Source organism: Colias croceus, chromosome 7 (assembly GCF_905220415.1).
Source record: "Colias croceus chromosome 7, ilColCroc2.1".
NCBI lineage: Eukaryota > Metazoa > Arthropoda > Insecta > Lepidoptera > Pieridae > Colias > Colias croceus.
This window is the reverse complement of record NC_059543.1, coordinates 10187954-10206671: the sequence shown is the minus strand read 5'-3', so window position 1 is coordinate 10206671 and position 18718 is coordinate 10187954. Positions and strand designations below refer to the sequence as shown.

Below are 18718 nucleotides of genomic sequence, written 5' to 3'. Positions count from 1 at the left end.
CATTCAAACATTATTATCCGTTAAAGAAGATCCGTAGACACGCGCGAAATACAAAATAATAATTTCTAGAGACGGGGGTGTATAGAGCGGAGCTAGCTAGCCTGGGGGGTCAGGAGGGGAGGGAATTAAACTCCAAGTACGTGGGCGCGTCTGTAGTACTTGGTAGTACGAGTAAAATCTACGGCATGGTATTGCCGTGTTTATACTGTTTGCGCAGGCGTGCCTCCCTCGCGGCAGGTGTACAGGACAAACGACCTCGAACTCTGTGCTCGATATTGATGGATCGCCTTAAGCTTGGATAAAAGGAATCGTAAAAACATTAAATTACCTCTCTATTGTCTGCTCGTGTTTATAAACATAGATGTATGTAAAATAATATGGTTAATAATCCTTGATAAAACAATACCACTTACCGCAATATTAAATTAATAGTACTCAGTAGCGAATAGGTGGTTGATACAAAAGTGCGTAGTTAATTAAGGTGATAACGGAATCATTTATAACTTTATATAATAAAAAATTGTGTTTACCTTCATCTTGGTTGCTTCCCAGTAATACTTCTGTATTATGGAAAGCGCCTTCTTTCATCATTGTCTCAGGATCTTTGGGCAAAAATACACCATCAACAGTTGGCGCAGACGGAAAACCTAATATGCCGGTGTAGGAATTCCACTGTTGCACGGATATGGTTTTAGCGTCTACGCCGCGCATGCAATCCATCACAAGGCTCGGATCCACACCTAAAAGACTGCTATTACAGTTGCAATCATCGACTAAAACTTTTCCAATTTCCTGCGCCCGTTCACCAGTCATCCAACTCCACGGTGCATTCAGTGTTCCTGATTGAAGTATTCCCCTTTTAAATAAACCTTTCATTTCAGGCGACAACATGTGTAAACTAACACTACCACCACCCGCAGATTCACCAAAAAGCGTTATCAATTCGGGGTCACCACCAAATGCACGCGCGTTGTCTTTTATCCAGCGGATTGCCAATTGTTGATCCCAAAGGCCCATATTTCCCGGCGCTTCTTCACTTCCAGGGGAAAAATATTTATTTAAATATAAAAATCCAAATGCGCCAACTCTGTACTGCATAGATGCGACTATCACATCGCTAGAAGCCGCCATTATGTCCGCTTTATAGAGGTCAAGTGTAGCCGTTCCACTCATGTACCCTCCACCGTAGATCCAGACTAAAATTGGCACTTTAGGTCTCTCAGCGAGGGGTTTGTCCTGATGATGCCTCACACGTAAGTGCTGAGGAACCCATATATTCAAATAGAGACAGTCTTCAGAGATATTCGTGTTCGGATTCCACATTTCTTCGCCTTCAAAGCCGGGAAAGTATTCGTATCTCTCCTGATAGCAGCTATTAGGCATAGCCGTAGCTTCAAGTACACCATGCCACGGTTCGATCGGTACAGGTTTTCTGAATCTCAATGGTCCTAATGGGGGTTTAGCAAAGGGAATACCCGTAAATATATGTACTTCACTACCCATCACAGTCTTTGCGTAACCCTTAACGAGACCACTCTTAGTTTCGACGATAAGGGGGTCATTATGAAAATTTTTCGGTGCTTGACTAGTCGTTGGAGTGGTGTGTGTAGTGGACGTCGTAGTGTCGTGATGATTCGCCCATGATCGCGCACAAGCTACGGACACCAAACCGCACAGCAACAATTTAGTAAATACAATTCTGTTTTGAGACGTCATTGCGACAATAAAGTCCTCTAAAATTTACTGATACGTATCACGATGTAATCTGAAGTAATCCGCAAGCTTGATTATTGAGTATTTGTTAAAACTCATTTCTTCAAACCGACTCGATGCTGACAAAATGTACCTGAAAAGAAATATTAGAATCTCAATGATATTCAAGAAACAATATTATATCAATAAGGTAGCTTTACAATAAAGTGTTTATTTTATCTATGTGTAAAACTTTCCTGTAGAAAAGGTCAAGTGCGTGAAGATTCACAGTTAAGGGTTTTGGGACAAGCGTTCAAGGTTAAATTTATCATCCCTCTGATACCAACAATATGGATGGTTACGAGTATTTTTTGTTAGTATAATATACAAACGGCTACTTTTTTAACTTGTATAGCTCTATAGATACCATTTACCAAACGTTAAAATACGTATTCTCAAGTAAACAGTGGTCATATTATTATAACTTAACAGATATTATGGGATAATAATCACCACACTTCTGTAAAATCTATGTAAAACAACAATGATAAACTAATTGTACTGAATCACGAATTATGTAAAAATTTGAATATTCACCTAAACAGCCATTAAAACGAAACATAAATTTCCAAAGGTAAATTCCACTAAAATGCAGGTCCTATGTAAATTTCATAAATTCTAATTAACTTCGAATTCTCGCACGCAAAATAATAAATTACCGCCCTTTCGACAGCAAATAAATGAGTCGTTATTATAGGTACAAAGTATACAGCCCTTGAAATGGGAAATCAATGTAGAAGTGGGTCGGACAAGCGGTCACTCAAAATCGATCTATGTAAACTAAAAATTCTTGGAGACCGATTACTTACTTACAATTTATATGTTAATGTTTTATTCTAAACAAAAAAATAAATAAACGAAGATATAAACTTTTACAAAACATGTTTATGACACGGTAAATCCAAATAGCCTTTAAAGGGCAAATCACAAAGTAAAATCCAACAGGTGAAGAATATATTATCAGAATGATAAACGATTCGTGTATAGTTCATATAAGTTTAGTGGTTGCATTAGAATGCATGTTATTACGTCAATTACGATCGGCAGCTAATTAGACTTCAAAACATGTCACGAACACCTGTTGTCTGTAACACTGGTCAGTATGGGTAAGTAATAATTAATTTTAAACTGTGTCCTTCCTATGATACGAGCATAGAATAGTTAAAATGTTTTTTCGTATATTACATATGGATCGGATCCAGGACGAAAAGCGATATAGTTTTTAATTCATTTTGAGGAAATATCCAAAAATACAGAATTGGTCATCCAGGTACCCACTATTTTAGTATTGTTTTAAATTACTTCAGAAACTTTGTTAAGAAAGGAAAAGAAAGAATAGGAATATAAGTCAGTATAGACTATAGTCTAATGATAATATATTATCATAGTATGATATCACAGCTATAATATGTTACCAATTTAATGTCGATCTTTTGTGAGGGTGTGGTAACTGCCGTGAACCTGACCCAAATCATACAATATGCGAATGTCAGTTCTGTATGAAAATAATGTATAAATAATATGATATTATATTGCACGCAATCAATAGGGAATTAAGCAATACTATTATAGTGGGGAAACTCAATGCGTGAATTGCTAAAAATATTGACCTTCATAATTTATTGTCTTTTAACATCACAAATTAATTTAAACGTCACTTTTGAGAGTCAACTGCATAGCAACCAATTTAAGTTTACCTACGTTATCATCAATTAATGTTATCTAATTATAGTTCTTTACTAAGTCATCGGTACCCTTTTCTAAGACGAAGGTTGATGCAGCCTTCAAATAGCCTCTAATGTAAATATAACACCACATACGTCATTGTTCTAAGTAAATGCAACTATCAGACATAGCACGCTACGTAAAAAATGCTGTAATAAAATTCCGTCATGACTTTGAAACTAATTGACTAGTCAAGATAACATGATAAAAGCCAACCCCCTATTCCATTAACTCGTGGCTGAATATTAATCATAAAACGTATTTTGTGTACTAATAATAATAATTTTGAATTGTTGTTACATAAAGGTCCACATGAGTTGTCGTTTAGCTGCTAAATCCATAGGTATTGAAATTTATAGTGAAATTAATTATAGTAATATATTTTCTTATTATTTATTCCCTTGAAAGAATAGCACCAAACCAAAGTTAGAACTCAGAAATTAAATAAAAAAAATAATAATTCAGAATTTATAATCACTTTTTTTTTAATTTTATACAAGAAACTGTACGGGTTTTAAACTAACCTAAACATTTTGAAGACAAAAATAAATGTATTCCATAGATTAAAGAGGAAGATCCATATCCAATGAGATAGTTATCTGCAAGCCTCCATTAAAGAAGATTGAGATTGGCATGTCAACGTATATGATAGCAATTTTAATTAAAAACCAACAAAGTACCGATATAACTCGAGTCCAAGTTAAGATCGAAATACTTCTATAGTGATTCTATTTTTCATTCTATTAAACTAATGAAATTGACAAACCGAAAATAAACAATAAATGGTTGAATCAATATGAGTAAACGAAACAAATATTTATGTTAGAATGTTTTAACAGGTAGAGAAGGACAGTGACACGAAGATCATGAAACATGAAGAATACAGTTAGATGGTAATGCGACTACGTTTTGCAATGCTTTGTCGCTGCCTGACATAAGAAAACATCGAGTACTTACATAGAGTTTAATAACATTGTATGAACATGTAACGTCCGCGGAAAGGAAAACCTAGCAACTTCGCAAGGACTCAAATTGAAAGTATCAATTTATTCCAGTATTTATACACTTATATTATTCCAGTCGACCTTTGACCAAACGAAAGGAAACGAAAAATATCCAAAGAGAAAAAAATATACATTGAAGAACCTTCATTTCGGGAAACATCAGCTATAAAAATAGCTTGCAATTTCAACGAATGTAATATCACATTTTGGGCGCATACGTCAAGACCCATGGACCCATTAAGCCTTTGTAAGCTATAATCCCACCCAATTTCCAATCTTATTCAATTTGATGAGACACGTACAGCTTTATATTTTGGTTATGCATCTCCTAATTTTTATAGAAAATATTTAGAAACGTCAATAACTAATAGTCAGTCAACGACATCAATTTAAGTACCGTTTATTTTATAATTATTAGTCTAAAAAAATATAAGGCGTTTGGGTTGTGCAGTGTGCACGTTGTAACTGGATGTTAGAATATCAACAAAGTTTTTCTTCAGTGTGATATAAACGTACGAAGCTTGTGCTCGTTCATTATGTTTAGTGCTGAATACCAATCCTTACATAATATTAAGAATTCGTAAGAAAATTACTAAAATCATTCCGATTAGTTGCATTTTAATAATATCCAAGTAAAGAGTATAATACATTGAGAGTAATGGAATAAGTCCACAGTTTAGCGTATCTCATATATTTGACCTGATTATGGCCTGAACCCTCATAGAAGGCATGTGTCCCGACACTGAGAACAAATATGGGCTCATTATGATTTATTTCACCACTACAAAAAGGCACGGTGGCATAGAGAACACGAAGAAAGACATAGGAAGAGACCATTGTTTATAAATTACTTTTTTTTTTATCCTTAGGTATATGATACTCACTTTTGTTTTTACAGACAGCCTGAATCTAATAAGATTAATAAGAAATATTCTAATAAGAATTATTGTAAATTTTATTTTACAATCTACATTGTCCGGAACAAACAAGAAAATACTAAAAGAAAAGTAAAATGATATTCAAAGACGTGATCTGAAAAATTTATGTAGTAAAAATGAGAACATTTCTAACGGACCAGCCAATAAAGAAAATTTGTGGAAACGAGAAATTACCGTATTTTAGGGTTACAGCGGTGATGGCGTAATTCATTTTATTTTTATTGGCAACCCTGACGACAAAATCATTATGCAGGTGATATGTGGTGTGCCGTGCGAAGACCCTTTACGACAGATATAATGGGGTGAAACACGTTATTACATGACGAGTAAGTGATTTGATTGAAATAAGATATAATGGAAGTGAAGCTGGTACATTGCTGGTATAGCGTGTTCAATTTTTTACGAAATTCAATTTGAAAATATTATTACTATTTATTTTGCTTCTATCATTTTAAGAAGTTTTAAGAGCTGATAATCATTTCAGCAGTTTTCAAGTAATTAATAATCTTGATTAAAATCTCATACCTTGTACTCTCTGTATAATACTACTCTCTGTATAATAGATCTAGAAGCATCAAAGTTCTCGGTTAAAGATGCTCGAATTTTGGGCAAAACACGCTGAATAATTAATTCGATTCCCACCACCAGTAATTAACTCAATACAATTAAGTCCGAGCGCGTTGATGAAATGATAAATAAATTCAGTTTACGTTAGGGATAGTCCAAAGTTCAGTAGCTTGTGATCAGAGCGGGTCTTCAGAGACCAGACCTCGTAAATTAACTTAGTCTTACTCTGTATGCAGACTGTTGCTTCGTAAAACCCTACCCTTTGTATAAGAAACAAGTAAAGTACTATTATATTAACGGAATGTATAAGCTAGATGGTACACAGTAACAAGACTTTGTGGGTAACCTCAAAACGCTCGTCACAGGAATCAGCAATTTTGCGGTAAATCTTTGAGCTTCAAAGTCGGAGGCTTCGTAGGGGTAATAAACAGATGGTCCTATACAGAAACCTCATATCGTATGTATCTTCTATGAAGAAGGATTGTAACGGAAAAAGCTTAGTTCTATTGCAAATAGCATTTAGTCTCCGTTCGGAAGTAAATAGCGCTGGTTTGGTTTTTCTTTTTATGTTTTTTTTTTATTATTTTAGCAAGGGCTCCTCGCTATTGAAGATACAACCGAACTACATTCTCAATTTTTGTGATTGTATGATACGTGAATGTATTGTATTGTATTGTATTGTATTGTATCATTTTTAAATTTTTAATCACGCGTGATTCTCTCTTTTGTAGATATTTTTTGTTTAACGCTATCGTTTAAAAATGATAACGTTGTATACTTTTAATATTAACTTAATTATAATTAATAATCAATCGCGCTAATATCCATGTGTCTACATGGATCCTCCAATATACCTGATCGCTGTCAACAATCAAACAGGATTTGACCGGTCCGTACTCCGTCCTAACCGCCTAACGCGTTCTTAAAAACCCCACAGAAGTGGTGATAAAGTCGCGGTATAACGCGACTTGCTCCAAGAGGTGGGGGAGTCGGCGCGCGCCGCTCGATAAATCGATGCTGCTAATACAATGCCGTGCGACGCGACGGCCTTGGCGCTGCAGCCTGCAAGACACACCTCCGCCCTACTCCCAAGTTCATTGCCAACTCGCCTATCCTGACACATAAATTATAAAGCTTTCAGTCCACCTATGCGTGATTTACTACGCGGAACACGTGTAGTTTTTCAAGCTACGCTGGTTATTCTTACGTGCTGTGTTTATGTTAATATAGCGATTTAATGGAACGTAGGAATTTATTTAAAATCATCATATGGCTAATTAGTACTGTGAACGATTAAGAAATTTTTTTAACAGTTTTATGGCAGAGATTTTATTTGATTTTTTTTAATGTAATTTGTAAGTAGTTAATGGACAAAATTACAGTAATTTGTACCTAGATACGATCGAAAAATGTACTTTCTATGAAATTAAATAAACATGGTTGATTAGGTAACAGTGTATATAACGATAGACAAGATGTTATGTGATAACTATTCAAGATAAAACAATATGACGAGCCAAGGTTCAAGGGTAAAACTGTGATGTAAAGATGCTCTATGAACTCTACTTCTAACAATCTTTGTCTATATAACTAAATTGAATTAAAAAAAATTAACTTACATTTAATTTTATAATGCTTATTTTATAATTGAATATACCTAAAATAAAATCACAAATTTTATGCTGTTATAAATAAAAAATTAAGACTTTTAAATTACACGATAAAGTGTATAAATCAAATTAAAGTATGTAAAAGTTATAACCTGGATAAATTCGGAAGTATACAACAGATGAGACTCAACTGTTCAAAATATTTTAATTAAATAAAGTGTTGAAGTACGTGGAACTCGAGTAATTTGCTCTTTTGCTTGTTAATTAATTATTAATTAACGCGATGTCTCTCAATCAAATGCAGGATGTAACGTAAAGCAGTATTAATACAACTATGAATATGAATGTCATTTGATACATAGCGCTTGTAATGTATAGTTTAATATTCATATCAAATGCACGTAATTGAACAGAGTGTATTACTGCCATGTAATTATATCGAATTGTTGAATTGATTGATCTATTATTGTTATGTGAATGTTTGATTAAGGGCCGATTTTTCAATCCTTGGTTAAAAATTTAACGTCCAATAAAGTATTACACGAATATTTTAAAATGTCACCTGTAAACTGTCAAATACGGACAATTAGAATACATTTTTGATGGTAGTTTAATACGTTATTCGATGAATAAGTTTTAACCAACGATTGAAAAATCAGCCCTAATTCTTATAAAGTTTTATGCATTGGTGTTGGTATTTGTTTTTCTTTACCTGTACTATTCAGACTTTACAGTGGGAGAAGATTATGAAATAATTATTTTATTAATTTTATCTCTAAATATCAGAAAGCTTTTTCAATCAAATAATCGTATCAATACATATAATAAAATTCTAGAAAAGTCGTGTCTGTACAATCAAAATATATAAAAAAAATTAGCAGGTGCTATTATTAAATCGATCCCAAACCCAAAACTGTAGTTAAAAAAATTTTTGTCTGTTTGTCTGTTTGTCTGTTTGTCTGTTTGTCTGTATGTTCGTGCACGCTAATCTCAGAAACGGCTTATCCGATTAAGATGCGGTTTTCACTAATATATTGTGGTAATCTTCATTTAACATTTAGTGTTTATTTCATGTCAATCGGTTCGTAAATAAAAAAGTTATGACCATTTAAGTATTCACGGCGAACATTTGCTAAGGCATTCTATACACTGTACGATAAAACGTAAGTTATCTGTTACAATTATTATTCCTGTAAATGTCCAAGTGATCATATCGAAAGTGCCCAAGGGTGGGGGGGGGGGTTTGGTCAAATTAGAATTATTCTTACTTCTAGGTAAATTTTATACATAAAATGTCCTTTAAATTATGTCGTATTATATTTTTAACCCCCGACGCAAAAAGATGGTACCACCGTAGCTCGCTAACAGGTAATCCGAATTAGATGCGGTTTTTTTAGTTAGGCAGCATATTTTCCGACGCTGGTTCTTAGATAAAGTGTACCTAGGTATATTATTATAGGGGTAAATGTGGGAATGAAAAAAACGAAAGTTGTCAAATATAAGTACCTAAGTGATATATAAAATGAAAGTGAACGACCTATCAGTAACAAATCGGTTCATCCATTTTATTTAATATAGGTATAAAAGTGGTAATAAAAAAATGAATTTGTCAAAAATATACTCAAGTGACATATCATATGAAAGGGCATGACGTGTAAAGTTTAATTATACATGTTTTATCAAAATCGGTTCATCCATTTATTATACCTTTTTATGGGTAAAAGTGGGAATGAAAAAAAAACGAATGTTGTCAAATATACCCAAGTGACATATCAAATAAAAGTGCATAACGGGTGAAGTACACTTAGTTATATTTTTATCCAATTCGGTTTATCCATTTATTAGATTACAGCGGTAAAATTGGGAATGAATAATGTGGTCAAATAATATACTCAAGCGGCATATCAAAATATGAAAGGGCAACGTGTGAATTACAATTAGTCATATTTTATCGAAATCGGTTCATCCGTTTATTACATTTAGGGCTTTTAGGGGTGACAGTGGGGATAAATAAACCAAATGGAGCATCAAACTACAGGATATGACGTGTACATATAGGTACAATTAGATATGGTTTACATCAAAATCGGTTCTGCCATTTACTAGGGATGGAAAGAGAAGGGTTGAAAGTCTGTGAAAGAAGAGGGGATATGGGAGCGAGACGATAGCCACACCCTGGAAATTTTGAACTCTACTCAAAGCTACATAGGCCTGGCCCTTGGCAATATTTTTTCCTAAGTATACCACTTCTTTTGCCACTGTGGTCCATTACAATTTGTGCACGGTTACGGCCCAACTTAAAAGATGTCAAGGAGCAACAAACTTATAGATATCAATATGATGTAGGAATGTAATATGGAGGTAGAGGTAGGTCTCGCTCACTTGAAAATGTTACATGAAAATAAGAAACCGAAAGGAATAAATAATTATTTTACAAACTTCCCGACGATCTTTAAAATTAAGTAGTATTATGTATTTTGATAATGAGGTATATTATGATGATGTTGGCATGGCAGCCCCGACGACTTTGTTTTTTTTTTACAAATATTTAAAATGGTATTTATTTTTAAAAATCTTTCTATGTATGCACTTTTCTTCGTAGCGCTGTTTTTTTTTTTTTTATTTAATTTTTAATGCACGGTCTAAACGGTTTAGTTACTACCTACAGGCGTGAGACAGGATTCAGGAAAGATCTGATTTGGATTTTGTGCTGGATTTGATAAAAACTGAGTATCGATTAAGCTGATCAGTTGCTGCACTATACATAGTTAAAAACATCCATACAAGGAAGGAAGGAAAAGAAATTTGCTCCCCTCCCCCCTGGTGCCTAAAAATAATATGACATAATTTAAAAGAAATTTTACGTAGAAAATTAATAAGGCATTTTTTTGTATAATATTGTTTAGCTCAGTTTAGTAATAAATTTTACTTACAGTTCTTTTAATTATTTATGGTAGTCTGTGTTTACTCAATAATTTAAGATAAGTAGTAACTACTATGCAGTCACTATTCCACGCGGACGAAGTCGCGGGCACAGCTAGTTATTAACTATAGCTACTCCGATAATACTTAAGTTGAAGATGAGTGAAAGAAAGCTTATATAAGTATCTAAGTAGTTCTGAAGCCTGAATTACGCAACAAAAGATACATATATACAGGGTGTCCCACTATTGGTACCTATACTAACCGCGAAAGAACTTGTAGTCTTGCATACACTGATCACGTGAAAAATACTTAAATAAAAAAATTCGTAAAAAAAATTGTGTTTAATTTTTCCTTAAAATCCATGTTTTCTTCTCTAACTTCGCGCAGCACGCATATACCGCTTCGCTAATGTGAGCATTTTATCAATGAAAACATAATCTTAACGGGTACGGTACGGCTGGCAAAGTTGGGCGGGTTGCTTGTTAGGGGTCTACACATAGAGTTTTCAGAATTATTCATCTATTTGAAAAAAAAATGTGTCTGTACTCAGCATATGCAAAACTATAACCTCCTTTGAGCGTAGTATACCAAGGGTATACACTCTGTATAATGAATACATAGTAATTCTCTAACATAGATATAAAGATATAGTACTATGATGTACGAAAGACGTTTATATAGGCTATTGAATAGATCAATAAATAAGAGGAAACAAACAACAAACAACATGCTAAGAACTCCAATATTGGTAAACTTCGTTGGCTACGTATCTTCGAACCACACAGTGCCTAATTTAATATAGAAATAAAAAATAGAGTAGGTACAATATTTAGTGATAGCAAATAAATACATAGTATGTGCCCATGTTTTAGTTAAGTTGTCTATTGTGGTTGAATTTCTGTCTAATTAGGAAAATGCATCAAAGTGTATCCAATCATTAATTATTATTGAAAAGAATCATCAAAAAAGCTAGAAAATGCAATAATTAATGCAAATTCACATAAACTAAAAATTTCATTTGTGTGAGAATTTACCGTATGTCGCTTGAAACCAAAAATGTTACAGAAACAGCATCATTATAAAAGAAATTCACATAATTCCGATACCCTATACATATTTACCCAGTTCTAAAAATTCGCCTCGTGTGTCACGATTTCCTGACAAGCTCACAGTGACTCAAAGGTCCCATAAGGCAAATTCATGCGTCTTGAAACCCTAAACGATTTACGCCGGGCCTTCCAACGTAGTCTGGAGTGTATCGATCGAAGGAGCGGTTTCGCGGCAAACAGTTTGTGCTATAAGTTTTATTATTCTTTAGACACAAAGGAAAATGCTAGAAAGTTTTAAAATCTTATACAATGTAGTTTCGTGGAACACTTATCTGATTGTACTTATACAAATGTTACAGTGATCATCTTAAAAAAATCTAGGTATCTATACATATTATAATAAATCTGTAGAAGGGTCAATTCTGTACATTGAAAATATTGAAAAAATAAATAGCAGGGGGTGTTACTGGATCGATACTAAACCCAAATATGTGATTAAAAAAATGTTTGTCTGTCTGTCTGTCTGTATGTTCAGGCATCACGTGAAAACTAACGGTTCGATTTCGATGAAACTTGGTATAATTATACCTTATTATCCTGGGCATAAAATAGGATACTTTTTATCCCGGAAAAATACGTAGAAAAAAATAAATCTTAATTTTTCCGCGCGGACGGAGTCGCGGGCGGAAGCTAGTCTAAAATATTTCCTTTATGTTTTCAATATAATTAAATGGAATTATATTTTTAGATATCTCAATTGTGGCCGTTTTAACATTAATGACTGCAAATGGAATTGAAGTATTTTTGTAGAAAATATGTAATACTAGCTTTCCACCCGCGGCATCGCCCGCGCAGTCAAAGAAAAACCCGCAAAGTTCCCATTCCCGTGGGATTACCGGGATAAAACCTATTCATGTCCCGGGGTAAAAAGTAGCCTATGTCCTTTCTCGGGCATCAGAATATCTCTATACCAAATTTCATCCAAATTGGTTCAGTAGTTAAGGCGTGATTGAGTTACAGTCAGACAGACAGAGTTACTTTCGCATTTATAATATTAAGTATGGATTTACCAACCAACGCTAAATAAGATTAACCTAAACCTAAATTCAGGAAACAATTAAGAGAGATTACGTAATTGAAGCTCATTTCTGTTACTAAACCACGAAAATGTCTCGATTGTGTACGGGTAAGTACATGATTAGCCTACTGTTTCTTGAGAGAATGAGTTTTCTTTTTGTTCTCTTGAAGACTGTATTAAGGACCCTCGAGGAAAGGTTGATTTAATATAAATATTATACTGGCACGACGACTTTGGAAAAGATAATATCAAAACTTTCTTGTATATTAAAAAATGTATAAATGTTATTAGCAGTAAAATAGAAAAAGAAGGATCAGTTCTATTGCTCGTTCAAAATACAAAGAATTAAAAAAAATAATATTTAATCACATATCTAGCTATATAAAAAATGCATTTTCCTGGACTATTGGACATCCGTATTATAAATTTTCTTTTTCCATGCTAATTCAGCAATTGACTTCTTTTCCTCGACATATCATCAATATTTATTATTTCTTTGTTTCTATAAAATTCTTAATATACCATTTATGATCTAGTTCTATTTCTGAATATTATATAACAATGACAGGCGCAGTAACCTCCCTGGTCCAAGCATTAATCTATTTTTACCCAAGTATTGATTAGCTTCCCTAAGTAGATTGAATGCCCTTTGCACATTATGTTTCTAATAAACCAATCACGAATACAATACAATCATCTGAATATTTATTTTTGGTCAACCAATATGAACAGGGGCATATCTACTATCTACTAGTAAACAACGCAGTAAACCAGACCGGGAGGAGTAAAAAAATGGCGTACTACCAACATAATTTAATTTTAAATTCATACAAACGTCGAAAAATAATAGTCCCAAAGTAACAATATCTCCGTAATCATCTAATGCAACCATAAAATAAATTATTTAACCACACATCTAATGTCTTGCCAGCTCATTAACAAGCAACAAAGGTTCCAAGTGTTCCTCCCCAAGTCCCCAAACAATTTTAATTGAACTTTATTATTCTGCTTTCCTTTCTCCACATATACCGAGTTTAATAGAACGACTTACAAATTCTATAATGAGTAATAATTTGTTCTGTTATTTGAATACTAGCTTTCCGCCCGCGGCTTCGCCCCCGTTTTCAAAGAAAAAACCCGCATAGTTCCCGTTCCCGTGGGATTTCCGGGATAAAACCTATCTTATGTGTTAATCCAAGTTACTCTCTATAAGTGTGATAAATTTCATTGTAATCGGTTCTGTAGTATTTACGTGAAAGATTAACAAACACACACACATCCTCACAAACTTTCGCATTTATAATATTATTAGTAGGATTAATAAAATTATAAAATTTACATCTCCAAGTTTCCAATTCGGTTAATGTGTATTAAAATTGTATACCTCTATTCTAGAGGTAGAAGCGAGGACATGACGTCATAAACTCGAACACTACTAAATAATTCTATACCTAGATCTTGTAGTTTGAAACTAAAAATTAAATTTTCAGGTCAGGTTCTGGGGCACAAAGGCTTGTATGCCGTTGAAATAACCTATTTGCATATAGATAATGTATAATAAGCTGACTTAAAATACGTCCTTAGGTATTCCTGTAGGTGATTCAAATATGTCCTTTACTTATTTCTGTACCGCTCGAAATAGAAACAAGGTCGATATATAATGGGGAGATTTATGGCATGTGAAAGTATATGTGCTGTAAAACTTGGAATAACAATGGCTGTTTCATAATTTTTATTAAAGAGTTTCAATAAAACTATTATGGCTAATATATTATGAGTTCCAAATGAGGCTTAAAATGAAGTCAGTTTTTCATGTTTACAAAAAAAAAACATCTTTTTTCATTTCAGGATAATCGTCACCACTAGTTCAAACTCAAACTCAAACTCAAACATTTATTTATTCAATTAGACTTCTCCGAGAAGCACTTTTGAAACGTCAATACATATTTTTATCATTTACCACCGATTCGGAAAGCAGTATCTATGGAGAAGAATCGGCAAGAAACTCCATAGTTGCTCTTTTAAATCATTTCAGTATTACAATTTAATTTTACAAAATATGTAAGTAACCGTACGTATATATTATCATAATATGCCAAAGAACTGTCCTGCGGTTCTCACGCGACAACCCTCCATGGGTTTTTATCTTCCATATATTCCTTAATGCTGTAATAGGCTCTCTGAACTAAGACGTTTTTTACAAAATTCTTAAATTTAGCACTACTAAACTCTTTAATACTATGAGGAATTTTGTTGTAAAAAAGAATGACCTTGACCCATAAATGAATTTTTAACTTTAGCTAACCGGTAAAATGGCATTTCAATTTTATTTCTGTTCCTTGTGCCATAACAGTGTCTATCTCCTACTCTTGTGTGTAAGTCTGCGTTTTTGTGTACATATAAAATATTATTAAATATATACTGTGATGGTACAGTGAGGATCCCAGTATTCTTAAAGAGATCTCTTAGTGAGTCCCTAGCACGTAAATTATATATAGAGCGTATGGCTCTTTTCTGTAATATAAATATAGTTTCAATATCTGCAGCCCTGCCCCATAGAAGAATTCCATAGGACATAATGCTATGAAAGTAGCTAAAATAAACCAATCTAGCCGTGTCTACATCGGTGAGATGCCTTATTCTTCGAACTGCATATGCAGCTGAACTAAGCTTAGCAGCGGTGGCGGCAACATGGGCCCCCCATTGTAACTTCTCATCTAGTGTCAATCCAAGAAAAACAGTAGAATCCACAGGGTATAATACCTCCCCGTTTAAAATAATATCCCTTTTTACCTTTTTTACATTTGGAAGGATAAATTCTACACAATTTGTTTTTTTTGCATTTAATAATAAATTATTAGCAGTGAACCAATTGGATATGCGTAAAAGAGCAGAGTTTACTTCGTCAACGTTTGAGTCATGTCTATCCACATTAAATATTAATGAGGTATCATCTGCAAACAGTACTATTTCACACATATCCTGCAAATAATAAGGTAGGTCATTAATATATACTAAGAACAAAAACGGTCCTAAGATAGATCCCTGCGGAACACCTATGTTAATCGGCGCACCGCGAGATTTCTCTCCATTAACAACAACGGTTTGTACCCTGTTCTGAAGATATGAAGCTATGAGGTCCTGAGATAAACCTTTAATACCATAAAAATTTAGTTTCCGTAATAGAGTGGTATGTTCTACACAGTCAAAAGCCTTAGAAAGGTCACAGAATATCCCTAAAGCATTCTTTGAATTTTCCCATGCTTTATATATATGTGACAAAAGAGCTATTCCAGCATCAGTAGTAGAGCGCCCCTTTGTGAAACCAAACTGTTTGGCGTGCAGTAAACCATTTGATACAAAATGACTACATAATTGGTTTAAAATTAATTTCTCGAAGACTTTGCTCAAAGTTGGTAAAATGGAAATTGGCCTATAGTTATTACAGTCTTCCTGGTCACCACTTTTAAATAAAGGAATTACTTTACTTAACTTTAATAAATCAGGGAATATACCACAGTCACAACATTGATTAAATATAAACGCTAAGTGGTTGGCAATGTTTTCTATAATATTATTTACTAAATTTACAGAAATTCCCCAGAGATCACATGTTTTTTTTAAGTTTAATGTTTTAAAAGTTTTAACAATTTCCTCTGCAGTCACATGTCGCAATTCAAATAATACATTACACTCAGCAACATGGTCCCTCAAGTAGGACTCCGCAAGCGCTGATGACGAATTTAATTTTTCGGTAATACTAACAGGGACACTACTAAAAAAATCTTCAAAAGCAAGCGCAACATCAGCACTTTTGTCAATGACCCTACCAGCATTAACAAGTTTTATGGTACTATTTGATTGGCTTTTGCCCATTTCACCATTAATAATTGACCAAACCGTTTTAACTTTGTTATCAGAGTTGCGTATTTTATCTCTGACATACAAGCACTTGGCAGTGAAACAAACTTTTTTAAAAGTTTTTGAATAATTTCTAACATAACTAAGAAATGACATGTCTTTGTTATATTGCTTCATGCCATATAACTCATATAAAACATTCCTGCATCTGTGTATACTAGGTGTTGCCCATTGGCTAAATGGTAAATCCTTGGTAATACTTAAAGATTTAACTTTAAAGATTTTTTCAAACTCATTATGAATTAAATTAAAAAGATTTGTAAACATTTCACAAGGATTATTATGAAAGGATTGATCATTCAGGCCAGGCAATTTATTATTAATATTATCTCTAAATTTATGAATGCCTTTTTTAGTTATAGGCCTAACATTAATTCTTTTAAATGTAGGTATGCAATCCCATTCAAAAACTACTTTCTGGCCACAGTGATCCGAAGTCAGTGCATTGAGAATATTTTTTTCTAAAAAGTTACAATCACAGTAAACATTATCAATACAAGTTGCAGAACTAGGTGTAATTCGTGTGGGTTCATCAAAAAGTTTATGTAAATTAAATGATTGAAATAAATTAACTATTCGTGTTGCCGTTTGTGTGTGTGAAAGTAAATCAATATTAAAGTCTCCACATACTATAACCTTCTTTTCACTTCTGCTCAAACGCTTTAATATTTCTTCCATGACTGTCTCAAACATATTATAGTCACTGGAAGGAGGCCTATAAACGCAAACAATAATGTAACGCTCAAGTTCAACACAGGACAGTTCAATGGTGCGTTCTACAGATAGACTAACAATGTCAGTTCGTTCTTTGCATTTTACACTATTGTGTACAAAAATAAGAGAACCTCCATGAATAGCATGTTTCCTAAAGTATATACTTTTTAACTCATAATTATCAACATTTATTAACAACTGACATTGTTTAAGCCAATGTTCTGTTACACAAAAAACTTTAATACTATAATGATTTAAGAATAATTCTATTTCTAATAATTTGCTAGCCAAGCCTTGAATATTTTGATGTACAATGGAAAAAGGCTGCTTAGCTGTTGTCTTACATACTAGTTTAAATCTAGCTTAGGGCTAAATTTTCTGTCAACACTTAACCTAGGTTGGTGTATATAGTTACTACTACATAAAATTATAGTAGATCGATGGTCTGATACAGAACATGTACCAGACTGGTTAATAATTTTATATGCTATTAACATAGCAAGTTCTTTCTTATATCTAAATGGCAGATACACTATCTATCTAGATAGATAGTGATGAGATGAGATATCTATCTAGATAGATATCTCATCACTAAGTTTGCATCGACTTGAGTGAGCTTTATGGATAGATGTATATTGTTGAACGACAGTTAGAAACAGTAAAAAGACGAGCGTTTCTTTGGTCATTAATACTTGTAGGTACCAAAATAAATTGGCAATTGAAGAGACAAAAATATTAAATTCTTCTGCTTTGTTTTCACAGAAAGTTCAAGACGTTTTAACCTTAATTACAACGTCAAGCTGAAAGACCAAATCAGTACAGATTACGGTTAAAATAGACTGTTATGCCTCTGAGGGTTAGAAAATGTGTCCACTGCATTTAACGGTACGATAAAAGTAACGGTTAAAATCTGTTCAGAAAATTAATCAGTATAAAGTTTAGCAAAATATTGGTAGTAAAATAGGACATAGTTTAGTAATGAAGTGGTAGGTAGTAAAATTGAAGGACCAATTTCGCATAATAAAAACAAAAGCCTTGAAAGTTTATTTAACGTATTATATTTCAGTCCTGTACGATAAGAAACAATCATTGTGTAATATTTTTACATCAAAGGCCTTAGTGACAACTATTTAATATTAACCGTAGTTTATTTTTCCTTAATTTCAGCCTATAAATCTAATAACCCTATTTTTAAAGCACACGCTTAATTAGTAGAAATAGAAACGTTGATTGCGATCACATGAAGGAAAATGCAAAACATTCGCTACGTGGTTTAATAACAGCTCATAAAACAATAAAGGAAAGTTATGGGTTTATAATAAGTGCTTTATTCTAGAAAAATCAAGATGACCTCGAAATTGTTACTGTTAATACTTCTTTTGTTTATAACTTGACTTGTGTTAGTGGAAACAGTGTAGCTTCGAATGAGTGGTGG

General features: G+C 33.3%; 1 protein-coding gene across 1 annotated transcript in view; it reads right to left on the bottom strand.

Moving 5' to 3' along the window:
• LOC123693449 (acetylcholinesterase-like) overlaps window positions 1–18718 on the bottom strand; it is a 53064-nt gene that overhangs the window by 17353 nt on the left and 16993 nt on the right. The window contains exon 2 of the mRNA XM_045638553.1: window positions 531–1846. Within this exon, the coding sequence (XP_045494509.1) occupies window positions 531–1716 (1186 nt within the window). The 5' untranslated portion in view covers window positions 1717–1846. The remainder of the gene's footprint in view (window positions 1–530; window positions 1847–18718) is intronic.